The sequence below is a fragment of the Arvicanthis niloticus genome, chromosome 24 (assembly GCF_011762505.2).
Source record: "Arvicanthis niloticus isolate mArvNil1 chromosome 24, mArvNil1.pat.X, whole genome shotgun sequence".
Classification (NCBI taxonomy): Eukaryota; Metazoa; Chordata; class Mammalia; order Rodentia; family Muridae; genus Arvicanthis; species Arvicanthis niloticus.
Genome location: NC_133432.1, coordinates 29,581,367 through 29,602,295, shown reverse-complemented (window position 1 = coordinate 29,602,295; position 20,929 = coordinate 29,581,367). Strand labels below are relative to the sequence as shown.

General features: G+C 51.8%; 2 protein-coding genes across 3 annotated transcripts in view; both read right to left on the bottom strand.

The window, feature by feature from the left end:
- Window positions 1–887: 887 nt before the first annotated feature.
- Window positions 888–2,602, bottom strand: Foxl3 (forkhead box L3). The gene is made up of 3 exons (XM_076922266.1): window positions 2,496–2,602; window positions 1,634–1,802; window positions 888–1,415 (listed from the first exon to the last, which is right to left on the bottom strand). Exons 1-3 carry the CDS (start codon window positions 2,600–2,602, stop codon window positions 1,041–1,043), a joined length of 651 nt encoding a protein of 216 aa, XP_076778381.1. The 3' UTR covers window positions 888–1,040.
- An 11,189-nt stretch (window positions 2,603–13,791) lies between these two features.
- Fam20c (FAM20C golgi associated secretory pathway kinase) overlaps window positions 13,792–20,929 on the bottom strand; it is a 51,704-nt gene continuing 44,566 nt past the window's right edge. For both annotated transcript variants that reach the window (XM_076923428.1, XM_076923429.1), the window contains exons 6-10: window positions 17,627–17,807; window positions 16,628–16,737; window positions 16,419–16,500; window positions 15,830–15,889; window positions 13,792–14,744 (exon numbers count right to left, since the gene is read on the bottom strand). In XM_076923428.1, coding sequence (XP_076779543.1) covers window positions 14,495–14,744; window positions 15,830–15,889; window positions 16,419–16,500; window positions 16,628–16,737; window positions 17,627–17,807 — 683 coding nt within the window. In that variant the 3' untranslated portion in view covers window positions 13,792–14,494. The remainder of the gene's footprint in view (window positions 14,745–15,829; window positions 15,890–16,418; window positions 16,501–16,627; window positions 16,738–17,626; window positions 17,808–20,929) is intronic.

The window sequence follows — 20,929 nt, the reverse complement described above, 5'->3', positions numbered from 1 at the left end:
CAGCAAACAGTTAACGCTGCAAAATAGGGGCGTGGGGTGGTGAAAATGGGGCATACAGTTTCACTGTGCCTCACTGGGTCTCTTAAACAGCCCATCATCTCAACGGTAATAAAATCATTTACATTTCTCACGGAGTGTGCCTCCACTCCTGTCTTGAGCACTTCACCCTGCAGCGGGTACCCTTAGTCCCCTGCTGGAGTCCCTGCCTGCAAGGAAGCTGGTAGGGATTGGGTAGAGTCAAGATACCGTTCACTCCCCTCCTTTCTTCCTTTTCTTGTCCCTGTACAGAAAACATACTGCTTCTATTTCTTGGATTTCTTTTTATTTTGAAGTGATATCTAACGAATTTTGCCCAGGCAGGCCTTGAACTTGTAGTCCTCCTGCCTCAGCTTCCTAAGAGTTGGGATGAGAAGCCTGTGTCATCATGCCTGGTCTGGAAGGCACCTTTCTGTGGAGAACACAGGATACTTCTGGCTATGTCTCTCATAGGTTGCCATCATTGGTAGCCTTGGGGTAGGTAATAGTTACAGGATAGATTAACACCTGTCTTCGCTGCTGTAAACTTCGTTATTTTTAACTGCAGGGAACGCCTTCACCAGCTCCACAAGTAAGTTACTGAGTGCATTTTAACTTTGGAATGGGGGTGTCTACAAAGCCATCTGTCACGTGACTGAGGACAAAATACTGCTTGATTCTGGGGAGCCTAGGGCAATTTTACTGCTTGATGTAGGAAGATTTCAGTGAGACGACAGCAAATCCTGAAGCGGAGCTGCATCTGAGTCAGGTTTTCCTGCGAGAGAACTGTTTTTATTCTTTATAAAGTCACACCATCACCATAAATACCTTTTATAAGAAGGTCTCCAGATCTCTCCATATGAAGGCCTGAGTCCCCCTGGGCAGTCTGGGAAGAAGTGTGCAGATGTGGTAATGTCCAAGTTCTTGATTCAAGATGCCTGGTTCAAGTCCTGCCTTCAGGGAAGAATCAGGTCCAATCCTCAAGTGGCTGCAGCAGCCACTCGGGCAGAGACACAGAGGCCACCTCATGCTGCCCAAAACTGGAAGCTCATTTGCTGGGGCTCCAGAGCCGGGTACCTGGCTTCCTGTGAGTGACAGGACGATCTGAGAGCTGGGAAAGGGTCCGGGGAAGATAAGATGTAGTCAATGCTAAATTTGATGTCTCTATGTGTCGCAGGGCTGGCCTGGACCTCGCGATCTGGGGCTTGCATGCCGTCGGGTCCCGGGGACCCGCGCGCTGCTGGCTGGAGGGAACCCGGTGCCTCCTCGCGCTTGGGGCCGCGTCGCCTGCGTCGCCGACGGAAGTTGCCATTCTCGAAAAGGTCCAGGAGGGACTCGCAGCCGCCCGCGAACGTCCAGTAGTTGCCTTTACCCTTGTCGTGGCCCTCGGTCCGTGGCACCTGCGGGAGTGTGAGGCTCAGCTTGTGTCCCCAGACCCGGGGCAGGACGCGCCTCAGGCAAGTGTGTGCTGGGGTGGGGGTTGGGGGTGGGGCAGCGGGAATCTGCTAGAAAGGAACTTTGGTGTCTGCAGTGACACCCTGCTACCCCCGCCGGCCACCAGGGATGACTGGGGACACTCGGGGATCCAGTGTGTGCAGCGGGCAGGGGAGGGGCTCACCTTGACGAAGCAGCTGTTGAGCGACAAGTTGTGGCGGATGGAGTTCTGCCAGGCGCGCTGGTTGGCGCGGTAATAGGGGAACTTGCGCATGATAAAGTCGTAGATGCCGGACAGGGTCACGCGACCTGCGGGGCTCTGTTGGATGGCCATGGCGATGAGTGCGATGTAGCTGCGACAGGGGTGCCAGACAGAGGGACTGCATCAGCCAGGGTGGCACTGAACCGCAGAAGCGCTGGTGAAGTCAGACCTGCCCTGAGACTGGCTGGAAGCCTTGAGACCAGATGGAATCTCCATCCACTGGAGCCCCAAGGGACCCGCTAGAGCTCAAGAGGCTGGCCTGAAGCCTCTACCGAGCCTCTAGAGTTCCGTAAGATGCTCCGGAGTCTCCCAGACCCTCTGAAACACCCTAGTTCCTTTGCAACACTCTTTACCATCTGAACCCCTCACCCACTAGAGACCCCTGAGACCCTCTGAATCCCGAGACCCTGTGAACCCCGAGATTCTTTGGAGCCCCGGAAGCCCTCTGGAGTCTCCGATACCCTCTAGACTCTGCGGGACCCTTTAAAACTGCCCTGGGTCTGTTGCATTCCCAGGACTCCAGTGGGGACATTGAGTGTACAGAAGAAGCTATGGTTTGATAATCCCTCTGCTCCCTACTTTTACCCAGACCCCACTTTTAGCCTGCTGAGCACTTGGAGAACCCCCCCCCCCCCGTGGCTATCTCCAGAGTGCTCTGGAATGAGTCCTTCATCAGAGACCCGCATTAGGAATGAATCCCACCTCTCCCAAATCCGGATGAGGTCCTAGCCACACAGACCACTACCACTCCTGTGGGACCTCTGAAACCTGCCCCAGGGGTCACCTGTACGCTGGCCTTGTGAGCCGCTTTTCCTCGTCGGAGCTGCCGGCAGGGTAGTCGTCAGCGTCGTCATTGAAGCAGTTATAGGGGTACTGTGAGCTGTCAAACATCGTGGCCACCCTGTACTGGCCTGCGCTGCACTGTCGCTGCCTCCTCCTCCGTGCTGGCCGCCGGCCTCCAGGGCCCAGCCTGGGTTCTCTTGGCTGGGACAACAGCGTCTGAGTGCAGAGCACGGGGATTCTGGGCTTCTGGGGTCCCCGCCTGCTCCGCCTGGTTCTCTGGCGTCCAATCCCAGTGCGGGGGTTGTCCCCAGCCACCACAGAGTGGGAAGCACCGTTGGGGAGCGTCGCCACCTTCTGACCTTCAGGCAAGGGATGCCAAGAGAGTGGTCTGGCTCCACAATCAGGGTATCCCCTGTCTGTGCTCCCCGAGGCCAACCCTGAGACTGCTGTCTGGATTGGCAGATTCTAGGCTCATTGCTGTATCCAAGCTAGAGGTGATGGGGCCGGGGGTGGGGTGGGGGACGTCCTAGAGAGCCACAGGACATAGGCTGGCTTCTTTCAGCCCCAGAGTCCAAAGACTGGCCCAGGCAGATGGGGGCTCCTGCCCTAACCTGGCTCCCTGTTTTCTCATTGCACCAGGTAGCTAATGCCTGGAGATCTAAGGCCCAGCATCCCAAGCCCTCCTCCCACAGTCCACCCCTGCCTAGACATAGCCTCTCATGGGTGCTCTGGGTGCTTTGGCACCACAGAGGTTTTCTGAGCTTCCTAGTGGCTCTCTGGCCTGGGAGGGGTAAAGCACTTGTGAAGAAGGGGCATCTGAAATTGGGAAACCATGGTGAGATGGGGTGTTCTGGGGACTTCTGGCATCTCAGGGACTTTTTTTCCCCCAATAGTTATACAAAAGCCAGACTAGGAACCATATCTGTGAGCACAGAGAGATGAGAGGCCGGGGTTAGCCTTGGGTAGTTTTCTTCTTCAGGGCAGCACTTTTACTTCATTGTTAGGGTCTAGTGCTACCCCTCTTATAATAACAGTAGCCACCTAGGTGGATGACACTGAGATGCTCTTTGGAGCAGCTCGAGTACACCAGGTCCTGCTACTTTGTGCCATGGTGGTGGTGTGGCTACTGCCCCAGCCCAAGCCACAGTCAGGAATTTGGGGGAAATAAAAGCACATAGCTCCGCTGGGCAGTGGTGGCACAGGCCTTTAATCCCAGCACTCGGGAGGCAGAGGCAGGCGGATTTCTGAGTTCGAGGATAGCCTCGTCTACAGAGTGAGTTCCGGGACAGCCAGGGCTACACAGAGAAAACCTGTCTCGAAAAACAAAAACAACAACAACAACAACAACAACAACAACAACAACAAAGTACATAGCTCTTCTGTGAAACAATTTGGCAATTGCTTTAAAAATTAAACATATAGTCGGTAATGGTGGCACAGACCTATAAATCCTGACACTCAGTAGCCTAAGGCAGGAGGACCGTGCATTCCAGGTCAGTCTGCTCTGTACAGTGAGACCTTGTCTCAAACAACCAAACATAAACACACAATTGCCATCTGATCCATTTATCCCATAATGCACCTTTACACACAGCAATGCAAGCAGGCGTTTAGAGCAAACTTCTGACTGGAAACACACCTTTCAACAGATGCGTGGCTGAGAAAAGTATGGCGTATCCATACTGTGGAGTGCTACACAGGCAGTAAAAACGGAGGGACTCTGGGTCTATGCAAAAGACCAATGAAAAAGTTGGTTTACCCACTTTATAGTCCGACTCATGGAACACACACGAGAAACCAGGAAGATGCAGCAGGGCCTCAGGACTCTGCTTTAGTGATGACGCTGTCTTTTTTCCATAGTGACAGGCTCACTCAGAACCGAGGGAAGACATCCAAGTTGATTTCCAAAGGCAAGAGTAGAAAGATACACTGTGAGGAGAGCAGATGGGATGGACGGTGCCACGCAGCCATCTTTGCTTTGTGAGGAGAGCCACTATGCAGCCATATTTGTAAAATATAACACCACCTCAGAGGCCTGAAGGATGACAGGAAGGACAACAGGGAAAAGAGGAACACAGAGGAGTCTTCTATGTAACATGAGCCTACAGACCCAAACTGCAAGACACACAGAGAACAGTTTGTCAAAAACGTAGTATCATCAGATAAGGATGCAGAGCTTCTGTCAGACATGAGACTTGCCCTCGTTCTTTCCTACACTGTGGTTGCCACTTGCTTCATAGCATCCCTTGAGGGACTCCAATATGTTCAATTATTTAAAATTACTTTTAGAGATTTATTTATTTTTGTTTTATGTGCATTGGTGTTTTGCCTGCATGTATGTCCATGGAGAGGAATTGGATCCCTGGAGCTGGAGTTGCAAACAGTTTTGTGAGCTGTCGTGTGGAAGCTGGGAATCAAACCTGGGTCCTCTGAAGGAACAGCCTTAACCACTGAGCCATCTCTCCAGCCCCCTTAACATGTTTGATTTTGATAAAACCTGACTGCAACTGGCTTATTATTATTATTTTTTTTTGCCAGAGCTTTTGTTGTTACTGAATCCAAAGCTATGATTTCCCACAGTGTCTTCTACAAGACCTGTACTGATTCAGCTGTAGATGAGGATGGTATCTAGCCTGTGTCACAGTGTGAGGGAACCCGAGGACGTTAGGAGAGAAAAATCAATGTGACACAAAAGTCTCAGCTTAACTCGTGGTGCCAGAAACAGGCAAATGTTTCACAGAAAGGAAGTTGTGGGGGACGAGTGGGGGTGTTGTTGTGCTGGGGATGTGGTGTGGTGGTAAGGTTTGACAGTCTGATGGGGCACAGCACTGTGAGTGTGTTGATGCTGTTGGGCTGAACACAGGCAGTCCTGGTGCTCAAGAGGCAGTTCAAGGTCCCCTCACCTACACGGTGAATTTGGAGGCCAACCTGGGATGGATACATGAGACCTTGTTTCCAAACACACACACACACACACACACACACACACACACACACACACCTGCCAAATCACTACCACCACCACCACCACCACCACCACCACCACCACCAACAACAACAACAACAACAACAACAACAACAACAAAACTGCTTGAGAGTGGCTGGAGAGATGGCTCAGTGGTTAAGAGCACTGTCTGCACTTGGAGAGGACCTGGTATCCATTCCCCATCCACAAATGTGGTAACTCTAGTCCCAGAGGATCTGGTGCCCTCTTCTGGCATGTCTGGGTACTGCACACATGTGGTACACATACATGCAGGCAAACACAAAATAAAATAAAATAAAATAAAATGCTGCTAACAGGTAAAAGCGTTGAAAATGTTTGAAGTCTAACACCTGCTTAAAACAGAGGGAAAATTAAGCAAGGTTAGTAGAAGTCAGAGACATTACGTGTGTTTTGGGGAAAATTGTGTCCATATGCAGAGGCCAGAGGAGGATATTGGGTGTTCTGTTCTATGACTTTTCATCTTCATTCCCTTGAGATAGGGTCTTATGGTGAACCTGGAGGTACACTGGCAACCAGCCAGTCCCGGTGACCTGTCTGTCCCCATCCTTCACAGCACTGGGATTACACACACACATTCAACCATACTTGACTTTTTACATGAGTTTGGAGATCCAACTCAGGTCCTCATGGAGGCACAGCAGGAGTTCTTACCTGCCGAGCCCAAGCCCTGTTGTATTCATTTATTGACATAGGATCGTACAATGTAGTCCAGGCAGGCCTAAAACGAGATACTCCTGCCTAAGCCTTTGGGTCATAGGACTGGGGTTCCTCCATCCAGGGGTTCCTGTGTGGCCCTGGAAGTGTGGGAACAGCCTGGGTGGCCCCCTCAGACTTGTGTTCCACTGTAGGGTTTGGGGTGTAGGGACTGGAACAGATGCTGTACACACTGTAGGTCAGAGCTGAGGTGAGAGTGTAAAGGGAATTGAAGATCAAAGGAGACCCCCGAACTTGGGCTGAATGGCTGAAGGACATGGGCCCTGTCACTATGGAAAGTGGGGAGCAGGGCAAAGCATATGGGAAGTCTAACACCTGGTCTCACAGACAAGGTCACATTTGGACTCTCCTCCTGTCACTAGATGGCTTGGGCTGGCTACGCCACTCAGCAGCACCTGTTCTGTCCCCTGCCTTGCCTGGGTACATGTGTGTTTCTAGTGAGAATCTTAACTGAGTTTATATTGTTTTCCTCTGGAGATAATTCTAGAAGGCTGATGTAAGTTCACACTTGCCAGAAGCCAAAGGGACCCTGGGTACCACACACCTTGATATTCCAGAACCATCCATCCAGGCTCCTTTATCTCTGTGTCACGTGGTCTTTCCTGGGGAGATATGAATAAGTTCACCCTACACAGGACCAAGGACAGATCAAAGAAAACATTGCCCACAGGTTTAGTTTAGTGGAGCAGTGAGTTTATTGCATTTCCTATAGGACCATGACTCAAATGGTGACACTAAGGAAAGCCGCAGCCTCGGAGTTCTCTGTAAGACTAGCCCAGGCTTTCCCTGTGAGAGCCAAGGTTGCTGTCTGTATTACCCTGTGAGGAGCCTTGTGAAGCTTGTGAAGTTTGAGGAGTTGCCTAAAACTTGTGAGTTTGTTTACTTCTTAACTAGCAGCCTCCATGGAGAGAATGGTTCTAGTCCTCAGAAAGAGTTTACCCATCAGAAAGCAGAGCCTTTGGACAAAACAACATTTATCTCAATGATGCTCTGGCAGAGGTGGCCAAAGATGACTGTATGGTGTCCTAGATTCTCCAGGCGATCATGTGACCATTCATCTCATCTCGAATCCCTGTGCTGGCACCTGGCAAGAGAGAAAACCCTGCCCTAGTCTCACACCCAGGCAGTGTAGCCTCCATACAATATCCACTCAAGGCTCCATGCAAATGTGCAGTCACGACAAACACAGGCTTTGTGCATAACTCATGACCTGTGGTGGTGTGACTAGGAGTGGCCCCCATAGGCCCTTATATCGATGCTTGGCCATTAAAGAGTGGTGTTACATGGCAGGATGAGGAGCTGTGGCCTTGATGGAGGAAGTGTGTCACTGGGGATGGGCTTTGGGGTTCAGAAGCTCAAACTAGGCCCAGCCTCTCTTTTTTCTTGCTACCCATGGATCCAGATGCAGAACTCTTGACTTCTCCTTCAGCACCAGGTCTGCCCGCATGCTGCCGTGCTTCCTGTCATGATGATAATAGACTGAACCTCAGAACTGTAAGCCGGCCCCAGTTAAGTGTTTTCCTTTGTAAGAGTTGTTGTGGTCATAGTGTCTCTCCACAGTAATAGAACCCTAATAAAGACATGACTCATGCTCTGGGTCCATGTGTCTCTGGATCACATGTAACACCATACTGTCATATCACTTGTCCTCATAACATCTAAAATAGACACCCACTCATGTGTATTCAGGGGTGTACTCACGGGAACCAGGGACAGAAGAGACTCTGTCTATTCTGTTAAATGCACATAACCATTCTAAATGCAAATAGGTGCAAATCTAATTTTCATTTGTTTGATTTTAGTTTTTTTGAGATAGGGTTTCATGTTGGTGTTGAACTCACTGCGCAGCCAGAGATAGCCTTGAACTTCATAATAATAATTTTTCCTTTTAAAAACGATGCATTTTTATTTATGTGTATGTGTACATGAGTACAAACGTGTGCATGAATACAGTGCCAGAGGTATCCAACATTCTTGGAGATGCGTATAGATAGTTGTGGGTCACCTGATGTAGGTGCTGAGAACTGAACTCAGGTCTTCCGCAAGGGAGATGACTACTGAGCAATTCCTCCAGCCCTGCTGTTGTTTTTGTATTGTTTTGTTTTTAAGACAAGGTCTCATAGATCTCAGGCTGGCTTTAAACTCATGATGCAGTGTGAAGCCTTGGGTTTCATTGCAAACACTATATAAACCAGGCACGGAGGCACATGCCTGTGTCCCCAGCATTGTGGAGGTGGAGGCAGGAGAATTCAGGAATTCAAGGTCATCCTCAGCTTTAATATAGAGCAAGTTTGAGGCTAGGCTGGGCTAGAAGAAACACGGTCTTGGAAACCAAGTAGAACAGATGGTGGGTATTTGGAAGGTTTTCTTGGCTGGCTGTCCTTAGACCTTGAGTACCAAAGGTCTAGAGACTGGACAGGCAGAGCCAGAAGCTCATAGTTCTAAGGCCCCCCCGAGCCAGGGCCCTATTGCTCCTGGCTTTCGAGGCCTCAGGACTATGCCTCTAGGTGCTCAGGTGGCCTACTGCTCTGAGATTTAACCACTGGCACTTGGAAGCTGTTGTAACCCTCAGCTTCCAGCAGCAGTGAGCGGCAGCAGCAGGCAGCTGTGTCTGTTAGAGCCACGGTATCCAAATAGGCCTTGTGTGCAGGACCCTCATCTCTACAGCAGCCAGTGTCTCAGCTCTCAAGGCCCCAGGCTGGGACTGTCGGCCTCTGAGTCTTGGCAGATACATGGAGCTCTCTCAACCTATGTGGTTCACAGTTTCTAGTCTGGCTGTTCTCCATCTTCCATCCTTCCATCTCTGCCTCTCTGTTCCCTCTAATTGTCTCTGCTTCCTGGTATTGCTCTCCTCTGGGATTCTTCAACTGCCTTTCTGCTCTGCCACTGAATCACCACCACCACCACCACCACCACCACCACCACCACCACCATCACCACCACCACCACCACCACCACCACCACCACCATCACCACCACCACCACCACCACCACCACCACCACCACCACCACCATCACCACCACCATCACCACCACCACCACCACCACTACCATCACCACCACTACCACCACCACCATCACCACCACCACCATCACCACCATCACCACCACCACCATCACCACCACCACCACCACCACCACCACCACCACCACCACCACCACCACCATCACCACCACCACCACCACTACCACCACCACCATCATTTAGAGTAAGCTGTTTGGCTAGGGCAGTGTCATCTTCAAAGCCAGAGTTGTGCATCAGTAAGCAAGCAGCTGTGGCTGCTGTGTAGCTTCCTCAGAGTGACTGCGGTGTTCTCAAGGCAACTGGCTGACCACCAGGGCCATCTGGCTGGATAATAGCTGATAGTCCTGGACTCAGTCCATCCAGGAATCAGGATGGCTTTGGAAGCAGTCAATTAGGCTAGACCCTAACATCTTAGTTTACTTGAGGGATAAGTAAACATTACTAGGCATAGTGGTGGCTTTGTCCACAACCATGGTGTGATTCCAGCATGCAGCTACTGTCTCTGCGTCCTCACGGTCTGTCTCACCTGCACTCAGATGCAAAACTGGTGAAGGTGTGAGCAAAGGGCAGAATGCACTGGGGTCGGAAGGCAGCAGCCGGCTGAGAGTGGTACCTAATCTCTGCCCATCCTTGTTGCAAGCTTTCTGAGCAGACGGGGCGTGCCAACGTCTTCTCTTCCAGGAAGCTTCTTTTTATGGATTAATACTAAAGGCTGAAAAAGCCCCAGTATAGTATAGTATGTGGACGTGTCTTTTTATATATTTTAACTCCCTTGTCTCCCATATCGAATGGTTTACGTTTTGATTGGGTACTTTAAACTGTTTGCCAGTGAGGCGAGAATGCTAGAACACGGAGAGGGGAGCAAAGAGGACTGCAGGCAAGAAGCAAGAAGCCAAGCGTGCCCACATACACACACACATCAAAGGATGCTGGCCAACACCAGTTTCATTCCCTTGGTTCTTTAGGTCCCCTGCCACATCTTGAGTCTCTGAGCATCATTTAATTTTTAATGTACATGAGAGTTTGGCCTACATGGATGTATAGGTAGTATATGCATTCCTGGTACCCACGGAGGACAGAAGAGGGGACTGGATTCTTTGGAACAAGTTACAGATGGTTGTGAGCCACCGTGTGCATGCGGGGAACTGAACCCAGGTCCTCTGCAGGAGCAACTCTGAACCATTGAGCCATCTCTAAAACCTCCTAAAGTCCTCCTAGAGATTTTAAAGACTTAATACAGTTCCTCATGTTGTGACCCCCCAAGCATAAACTTATTTAATTGCTACTTCTACTTCATAACTAAATTTAAAACAATTATGAATCTCTGTGTAAATTTGTGATCTGCAGGATTGAGAACCAGTGCTCTAGAGACTTGTAGTACCCACTACAGGGACTGTGTGGTCATGCATGGTGGGCCAGCTGGATGTAAAAGAGCAGGTGTGGTTAGCCTATCTTCTGTGAGTCCAGGCTTAGGTGACGCTCCATGAAGCCAAGTGAGCACAGAGGACAGAGAAAAGCCAGAAGATTGGCCACCATCCCATGAGGCACCTGGTCTGTGTTTGACCCTAGGCCACCGCATGGGCTTTACTCTACTCTGAGTGCCTATGCAGTCCTATAGTGGGTACAGCAGATGCTAGTGGGCAGAAGACTCTGAGTCCCACGTCCCCTCTCACTGACTTCTCGACCCTCTCACAGGGAGGGAGGGAGGGAGGGAGGGAGGGAGGAAGGGAGGGAGGGAGGGAGGGAGGAAGGGAGGGAGGGAGGGAGGGAGGGAGGGAGGGAGGGTATGGACTCGCTGTGAACACCAACATTCTGCACGCACTCCCAGTCTTTAGCTCAGCATCTGGTCTTGCCATTTGCACCGAATTCACTCTCCGTGCCTGATGGCCTGACGGCTCACAACCATCTGCTCTCCCCTTCCACTGTGGGTCCTGGGGACTGAACTCAGGTTGTCAGCCTTGGTGGCAAGCACCTTTACCCACTGAGCTATCTCACTTGGTTTTTTGTTTGTTTGTTTGTTTGTTTTTTTTTTTTGAGATGGGGGTCTCACTCTAGCCCAGGCTAGCCCAAAACTCTTGGGCATCTTCCTGCCTCAGCTCTCCAGATGCTAGGATTACCAGCATGAGCTGCCACACCTGGCTTGGCCTCATTTTATAAGGACCTGCTGCCCTGGATTAGGGCCATCCTGGTGAACTCATTCATCCTCCTGTCTTCCACCACAGTTCTGTCGCCAGTCACACCAGGAGTTGGGCATCAACCCATGGATATGGGATGCGCCTGGTACCTCCCTTCATACCTTATATATGTCTGCACTGCCCTGGGTGATGTCTGTCCATTTGCAATCCTCACAGGTCTAGTGAGTCGATCATGTCTCTATCTCTGTTGCTTCTGTAACCCAGGGATGAGGACGTGCTTTTCAGCCTGGCCTGCCATGGGGCTCTGTGGGCAGTTAATAGTGGAGGATCTTGGAAGGGTGGGGGTAATGGTGATGAGATGTCCTGTGACCTCTGTGGTCATGGACAGGACACCTGCACAAGCCAACACTTATGCCCCACCTACTGGAAGCCTGCATTGGAATTGGCACACTGGACAAGGAAGGCTGGACTGCTAGCTGGTTGGTTCTTGGCCAGACTGGTAGATGGCTGGTTCTATGCTTCCTTCTTGAGGAGTGGGGTTAATACTGGGCCTTGTGCTGAGACAGGAAGATGAGAGGCGAGTTTGGGTGGGGGCACTTGATCACTGTTTCATTCCCTTGGTGGTTCAGTGGTCTTAGTCCATCTGCTGGTATGCTGTATAGAACATCCCTGAGACCAGGTAGCCCAGGTAAGGATTTGGGGTCTAGCCGGCCTCAGCATCCCTAAGTGTCTAAGTATCTGGCACTGAGTTTGCCAGCTCAGGAATCCGCTGGCTTCCTGTATCTCAGCCTCACTTTCTCCCACTAAAGGAGGAAAACAGGTGGGGAGATGGCTCAAGCCACGAAGTGCTTTCCTGAGGGTCCGAGTTCCACCCTCAGATTACACACAAGGAACCAGGCACAGAGGTGCACATCTGGAATTCCAGTGCTCGGAGGCAGAGATAAGAGTATCCCTGGGGACTCACAAGCCAACCAGTTAAACCAAACTGGTGAGCTCCAGGTTCAGTGAGAGAACCTGTCTTGAAAAATTAGAGGGTGGCAGGGGAAGATGCATGACCTCAACCCCTGGCCTAAACACACACACACACATGCACACGTGCACACACGCACGCGCGCGCGCGCACACACGCACGCGCGCGCGCGCACACACGCGCGCGCGCGCACACACAGACACATACACACACGCACACACACATGCACATGCACACACACACGCGCGCACACACACAGACACATACACGCACATGCACATGCACACACACACGCGCGCACACACACAGACACATACACACACGCACACACACACGCACATGCACACACACACGCGCACACACACAGACACATACACACACGCACACACACACAGACACACACACAAACACACACATGCACACGCGCACACGCGCACAGACACATACACACACGCACACACACAGACACACACACAAACACACACACGCACACGTACACGCACATGCACACACACATGCGCGCACACACACAGACACATACACACACGCACACACACACAAACACACACACACGCACATGCACACACACGCGCGCACACACACAGACACATACACACACGCACACACACACAGACACACACACAAACACACACACACACGCACATGCACACACGCACGCGCACACACACACACAGACACATACACGCACACGCACGCACACCCTGAACTACATATAAACACATACGTATATATACAATAAGCAGACCGTGTACTACTGCATCTGAGAACATCAGGGACTTAACTGTTGAGTTTTAGGGCCTCGGTGAATTCCTGCTGGACTCCCAGCCCCTACTAGGGGAGTGGCATGTGAACAAGCCGCAGGGTGACAGCTGGGAATGGCCGGAATAGGGGCAGGCCATTCTTGTGACTCAGCAGTGCACAGCTGTATAGTGGGTCCTCCCCACTGTCCTCTCCTGGATAAGGCCTGGCCCCTGTCCAGCCTGGCAGCAGCTTATTAGGAGATAGGACCTACCTTCCAGCAGAGGGGATCTGAGCCCTGGAGCCAGCAGTGCAATGGTTTGCAGCTCTCATGGGCCCCTGGGCAACCCCTTCTATGGTTCTTGCTCAGGTATGTTGTGGCCCTATGTAGGGCTTGTGGATCCCACCCTTGGAGGGCCTCCTGTGGCTCGGAGCCCAAAGCTTTGCAGAAGTGGGGCAAGGCATAGCTGACCTCCTTCCCTCTCGCTTGCCCCACCCCTTTGGAGCATAGACCTTGCTAGCCTGCTCACCTTTTAGGGGCTGGGCGGGCAGCTCCCTTCACAGCCCTAACAGGCTGAAGACCCACATCACACAGACACCATAGAGCAGAGCCTAGCCACATTTGGGGGCTGTCTAGGGGGACAGCTGTGACAAGGAGTGAGTCCCCACCCCCAGAGAGCCATGGCACACACTTGCTGTATCTTTATTGCACTGTTACCTCACTGCAAACTACTCCACGGAAATGTCCCAAGGCTAGCCTGCTGTCCTGGGGCCATGGGCTCTGCCTAGTGTCTCGACACCCACTGTCCAGAGCTCAGCCAAGGCAGGCAGTGCCCACCACCAACCAGTAAGGCCTGACCGCTCTGCAGCAGTGGACAAGTGGATAGCTGGTCACTGGTGTCCAAAATCCCTTCCTTGGGTGCCCATCTGCCCCAACAAAGGCCATGATGTCCATCACTGTCCGCCTCCTTAGAGCTCTCCGGCCTTTGAGAGAGGAGGCCCCAGGATGAGGGAGCAGGAAGTGGATTGTCATTGAGGGCCAGAGTGTGATCACATCATAGGAGGTCCTTGAAGTGGCCCAGAGGTGACCTCTGGTCTGCTGGGTGGTTCTCCTTTGACAGGACTGTGAGCCTTTTGTTAAGTACAAAATAGTGAGTTAAAGGTCCCTCCCTATGGGAAGGATGGAGCACTGGCCACTCTGCTGCATGTCCAGAGTGCTTTGTCTGGTTTCTGCTGGAACCGGAGGCCCATGTATCCCTATCAGAGCCATGACGGAGACCCCACGCTCCCCGCCACAGGTCACCCTATGGGGATGACTAATCCCGTCCGAATTCACTGAATTCACAGGGCTAGGCTCTTTGCTCCTCCTTCCTCACGGGTAGTGTGGTCACTACCTCTCCGTGGAGGCTCTGTGCTCAGTGGCTAGGTCGTCCTCCACCACACTGCTCAGCCCGTCCTTCTCCACACAGTCTCGCACAGCCTGCAGCACTATGCGCAACCGCCGGTCCAGGGCCTCCAGGTGCAGCTGGTAGAGCACGGGTGCCACCTTGTCATGCTGCAGGGACTCAGCCATCAGCAGGCTCAGTTTGTGCTCCTCTTTGGCCAGCAGCTGAAGCCTCAGGTATGTGGACCTCCTGATCCTGCAGAGAGAACGGGGTGTCACTACTGGGAAGGAAAGAGGGTGGGGGCTCTGGTGGGGTGGCATGTTGCTGGAGAGAGAAAAAAGAGAGAACGAGAGAGAGAGAGAGAGACAGACAGACAGAGATGTAGACAGACAGGGACATGGAGAGAGACACACAGAGACATGAAGACAAAAGACAGAAAGAAGGAGAGACAGACTTGGAGAAAAAGATGAGAGAGAGAGAAAGAGAGAGAGGGAGGGAGGGAGGGAGGGAGGGAGGGGGAGAGAGAGAGAGAGAGAGAGAGAGAGAGAGAGAGAGAGAGAGAAACAGAGGGAGACAGACTAAGAGACAAGGAGGCCAGAGACCCCAGGCCTCATGAGTCTGTCACATGGAGATGGGTCATTCTAGACCAGTGGTTCTCAACCTCCCTAGTGCTGAATCTCTTCAACACAGTCCCTTGTGTTGTGGTGACCCCCCCACCACCATAAGATCCTTTTCATCGCAACTTCATAACTGTAGTTTTGCTACTGAATCAGGTTGTAAATACATGATATGCGAGCCCTATGAAAGGCTCATTCTACCTCAGAGGGGTCATGACCCATAGGCTGAGAAACCACTGTTCTAGACATTGCTACAGTCCTATCCAGAAAGACAGGTGGCCAGATGGACACCCCCCCTGTCCTGAGGGCAGACCCAAGACTAGGCTAACTGCTCACCTGGGAGACTGTCCCTCCTCAGCTGGCCAGGTGCACTCTGTGCCTCCCAAGGGAGATAAGTAATTTGCTTTGGGAGCCTATGTCCAGCCACTGGGGATCAGGGGGAGGGTAGGTATGACTGTGGAAGGTGGGTAGGGTGCATGAATCTAGAAGCCATGGCCAGGAAGAAGGACCCCGTCTGGACTTACAGCCTGTTTTGGGCCTTGGGGTCTTACTGGTGGGGGTTATCCAGATGAGGCTTAGGGAAGAGGGGTCAGTGAGGCATGGGCAGCGAGGCCTGGTCTGTGGATGCTTGTCCACCAGTGCACCAGTGGGTGGGAGCAGGCCTCTCGGGTAGTGATGGCTGCCAGGGGGCAGCGAGAGAGCACGCAGGGCTTGGGCACGTACCTGCAGCACTGGTGAAGAGGAGCTAGAATGGAAAGTTCATCGTGTGAGTATTTCCCAAACCTGTGGGACGAAGGTACAGTGGTCAGAGCCCTAGCAGCTAGAAAGCCTGGCCAGGCCCAGCGCCCAGCCCTCAGGGTCCCGCCTCCCAGTGCTACGGTGCGGTGCCGTAGGACCATGGCAATCTCATGAACTTCGTTAGTGTTGAGGCTGCCCCTGGCCACGCCCAGCACTGGCAGTATTGGTTTTTTTTTTTTTTTAAAGGGATTCTGCTTTGTTAAGCAGAAGTTAATGGCCTCTCTCAGGCAGAACTGACTGCTTGTTGGCCCTTCTCATCAAGAAATGGGCCCTTCGGCCTCAGTTTCCCCAGGGTAACAGGAAGGTATGATACAAAGTACTCATGTGGTCACTGCCATGAATCCAGCACCCTGTGGTAGTCTCCACTTCCTCACTGGTGCACACCCCGATGTGACCTAGTCCCTGCCTCTCAAGTGATTCCCCTGACCCCGTGATTGCTTCTCAGGCTAACCTAGTTCCTCCATAAATGAGGATGGCTAGAACCCCAGGGTCTCCAAGGGCACAGAAGACCCACCCACGCCCGTTGTCCAAGTGTATGATGAAGGTCTCATTCCCGAACTTCTCAAAGGTCTCGTAGTGATGCCGGTCCATGTTCCCTGCAGGGACAAGCACGCACAGCTGCTCAGAGGCCTCTGCCCATCCTCAGCTGTGGGTCACCAGATGGTGGCCCCAGCCAAAGGTGTTTAGGCATTTCTGGCAGCCAGCATGCCCTGCAGGACGTACCCATGAGGAAATCAAAGACAGTCATGTCCATGATGTCCAGGATTCGGTGGCCACTGTCGTAGGGTGGCGTTTGCTTCACCTCCTCACAGTAATCGGGGTCCACCTCCCACCTGTGGGGGAGGGGGAGGAAGGGGATAGTATGAAACCAAGAATGAGGGGCTCTCCTCTGAGTGAAGAGGAAGGTCCAGGCTAGATTATTTGGTGCTGCCTGGCTCCGAAGGGTACCCTTTGAAAAGAGCAGCACATTTTGTTAAGAGGACTCACAATGGGAATGAAGTATCTTCAGGGACACACATTAGGACAGGCTGAATTAGTAGGAACAAAGGCCTGGAAGGTGATGAAGCTGTTCTTCCTGCCCTAGATGGGCCCCGGGGCTGAAGGCATTATCAGCTGATACCATGTGTTTGATGCCAATGGTGTGTATGTGTCTTTTCTAGCACCCGACAGGCAGTGGGTGGGGGAGGTTGTATCTTAAGGGATACCAGTATCAGCCAGCACCTCTTCTACATCACAGATAGGAACCCTGTGGTGGCTAATATTGTCAGTGTGACTGGATTTGGATTCATGCAAACACACCTCTGGGCGTGTCTGTGAGGATGTTTCCAGAGGTTTAACTGAAGCAAAGACTGACTTTGAATGTGTGTGGGTGGCACCATTCCCTAGGCTGGAGCCCTGGGCTGAATAAAATAGGGAAAGTGAGCTCATCTCTCTCTGCTTCTTGATTGTAACCAGTTACCTCATGCTTCTGTTACCATGCCTCCCTCATGATGATGGACCAAACCCTCAAACTATGAGCCAAAGCCATCTTTGTCAGCAACAGTAACCAAGACATACCGCTGCCACTGTCTCACAGTGGCACAAGCACAGCTGGTTTTGCACTGTTCCTGCTGCCTCCTTTGATTCTGAGCCATGAACTACTGACTCCCTGGTTCAGGCTTAGTGTCCTTGGTTGCACAGCGGACAGAAGCTGGCCCATTAAGTCGCAAGCGCCTGACTCACTCTGCCTTCTTTCGCTTGTGGTACGAACGACGCCAGGGGTTCCGCCATGTCTTCCTCTTGGCCAGCGACAGGTCAGGCAGGAAGGCCGCCAGGGATCCTTCGATCTGGTCGGGCCTCCCACACAGGGCATGCTCAGTGGAACAGTAGTAGGAACACTCCCCATAGAAACAGATGTTGTTGGCTGGAGAAGGATAGAGCCAGTCAGTGGCCATCACCCCTAGCAATGCCCACAGTACTGTCCCAGAGGCACCTCAGGCCTCACCATACAGCGTCCACCAGTTCACCATCCCCTCTGATCCCATACCCTGAGAGTGTCCAGAGCAGAGCTCCAGCCACAGAGAGTCAAAGTCAGACCCGGTCAAAATGAGAGGTGCCTCCTGCTCACACCCTGATCTCCTAAGACTGATTCAGGCTCTGGAGGGCAGAGAAAATGCCAATCGTTCTCCAGAGGAAGTTCTAGTATTTATCTGCAAAGAGCATTTACAGCCTAGCCCCAAAGAACTACAAATGGGGTCTGGATAGGTTGAACGGTGTCAAAGACTGCCAGAACCACGAGGACCCGAGTTCCATGTAAAGAGTTTATGTAAAAAGCTGAGTATGATGGCACATGATCATAATCCCCATGCTGGGAGGCTAGACAGCAGGACCCTGTGGGGCACTGTTGGCCAATGTGGCCTACTTGGTGAGTTCTAGGTAAAAGTGAGAGTCCCTGTCTCAAAAAGAAAAGAAAAAAAACTAGATGGTGCCTGAAGAAGGACTCCCAAAGATGACCTCTGGCCTGCATGTGAACACATATGAATGTGTGTATGTGTGTGTGTGTGCACACACACACACAGAGTCATGAAGTTCATGGGAACACATTCAGTATTTCTTTCGTCTGAGAAACTCATACGAAACCCTCAGCAAGAAACCAGCTCACACCCTCTTGGAGAGTTGTGAGTAAAGAGCCATATGGTGACATATGTCAAGGAGGTAGAGAACCATGGGATCCCAGCAGGGCCATCAAATGATGAAGACACTTGGAAGGCAGCCTAGCGGCTGTTGGGGAGTGTTCACATAAGATTGGCTCTGACCTGAGTGGTCCAGTTTGGGTTTCACAGCACATAAGTTATATGGAAACGTTTCCATGTGGCAGCCTTCATGACTCACAAAGGAAAGAAGCCACCTAGACACTGCCAGCCACCACTGGAGAAAGGAAACTGTTCTCTTTCTTTTTCTGTTTTTGAGAAAGGGCTTCAGGTCGTCCAGGCTGGCATCAAATTTCCTATGTAGGTGATGAGCTTGCGCGGGCGTGTGTGTGTGTGTGTGTGTGTGTGTGTGTGTGTGCTTTCATGGGCTTGTAAATGTATACACTTATGGGAGGAGCACAAAGGACAACCTCAGATGCCATTCCTCAGACACCGTTCACCTTGTTTTGGAGACAGTGTCTCTCTTGCCTGATACTTGCCAAGCAGGACTGGCCAGCAAGCACCAGGGAGCCCCTTATCTCCACTTCCTTATAACCAGTATTGCAAATGTGTAGCCCCACTGTTAGCTTTAATTAATTAATTAACTAATTATTTTTAAACACGGAGTCTGGAGATTGAGCTAGAGCCCTTGGGCTTACAAGGCAAGCACTTTACTGACTGAGCTAACTCCCGAGACTCTGACCTTGAACTCCTGCTTCCAACTCCTAAGTGCTGGGATGGCAGGCATGCATCACTATGCCTGATTTATGTGGTGCTGAGGATGGAATTCGGGGCTTTGTTGGTGCTAGGTAAGCTGTCTACCAACTGATCCACCTCCCCGTTGACTGTGTATGTGTGTAACCCCTATGCTGGGGATGTTCAGACAGAGAGATCCCTGGAGCTGACTTGACAGCCAGTCTAGCCTAATCAGGAAGCTCCAGGTTCAATGAGAGACACTGGTCTAAAAAAAAAAAAAGTAAGTTGGAGAGGCATTGAGGAAGACATCTGATGTGAGCCTCTGGAACACTTTCTCTCTCTCTCTCTCTCTCTCTCTCTCTCTCTCTCTCTCTCTCTCTCTCCCCCCTCTCTCTAAAAGTATAACATAAAGCAAGCTCTTCAAAGCACATCCATGCCATACAGCAGAGAAAGAGGCTGGAGAATTGCCAGGACCAGGTCTGGAAGGGGCAGGGGGAGGAGGGGGTATGCATTTTCTACGATTCCTGGCACACCCGTGGGCACACAAGTCCTGGCTGGCCAGGCTCACTGCCTCTCCTCTCCCCTTCCCTTCTAGGCTTCATCCCCCACTCCATAGTCAGTGCTGGGTAATTAGGGTGGAAAAGATCAAAAGGAGACCAGCCCACTGCAGCTCCAGGTGCTGATACAGTTTACCCAGCCTCCCCCTACTCCTTCACCCCTGCCTAGGACAGAAAAGCATTGGAGGCCAGGCAATAGCAATCTCCAGGAGGAAAATTTCTATCTCATCTCTTGTTGGTCAAAACCATGAAATTGGATGCCTCCGATAGCCTGCTGGCCCTACCTAAGCTGGGCTCAGAGCCTTTCATGCTGAAAGAGGAAAGGAAACCTGTTTCTGCTTCATACAACCTGGTTTCACAGAGCCACCTAGGGTGGGGGTAGTGGGTTCTGAAAGCTGTGTGACCAGAGGTGAAGCCTATACCTCTCTGAGGTACTCAATGGCTTCACCTGTGCTGCAGGGCTAAGAAGGGGACCTTAGGGACCTGAGGTGGCCTTGTACCTGGGGGTCGAATGAACACCTTTTGAGACATATTAACGAAGACAGAGCTGTGAAAAGCTGTAGTCTTTTGAGGTCAGAGAGCTTGCTGGGGCAATGGGTCTAATCTCCTCCAAAGGCCTGAAGACAGGGCCAGTGAGCTCTCAGGCCAGGTCTCCACTGTGAACTAACACATGGCTACTTCATGGATCCTGTGCCTTGGCCAGAGAGGCCATAGTATCCAAGACAGGCCTGTCCTCCTGCCAGGGTCAACTCAGCAGAGTTGGAGTCCCTGAAGGGGAAATGTGCCCTTTGTGCCCTCAGAACATAGGCAGTCGTGTCACACAAAGGCTGCAGACACACTGTCACTCAGATGTTATTCCTTCTATTGGGAGAAGACCTACACAGAACCTACTTACTCCTTAAAGTGCATTTTGGGCTGCACACTGTTGGGACAGACGGTCCCTTGGCTACCTGCGAAACCCCGACCACAAGGAAGGAAAGGAAAAGCTGACTGACTGAGTGAGGGTCAAAACTAATTTATGTTGTGAGATGCCAAGGCCAGGGTGGGGGTGGGCTGTATGCTGGGACCTGTGGTCACAAAGGCACAAATGCTTTGCAGAAAGA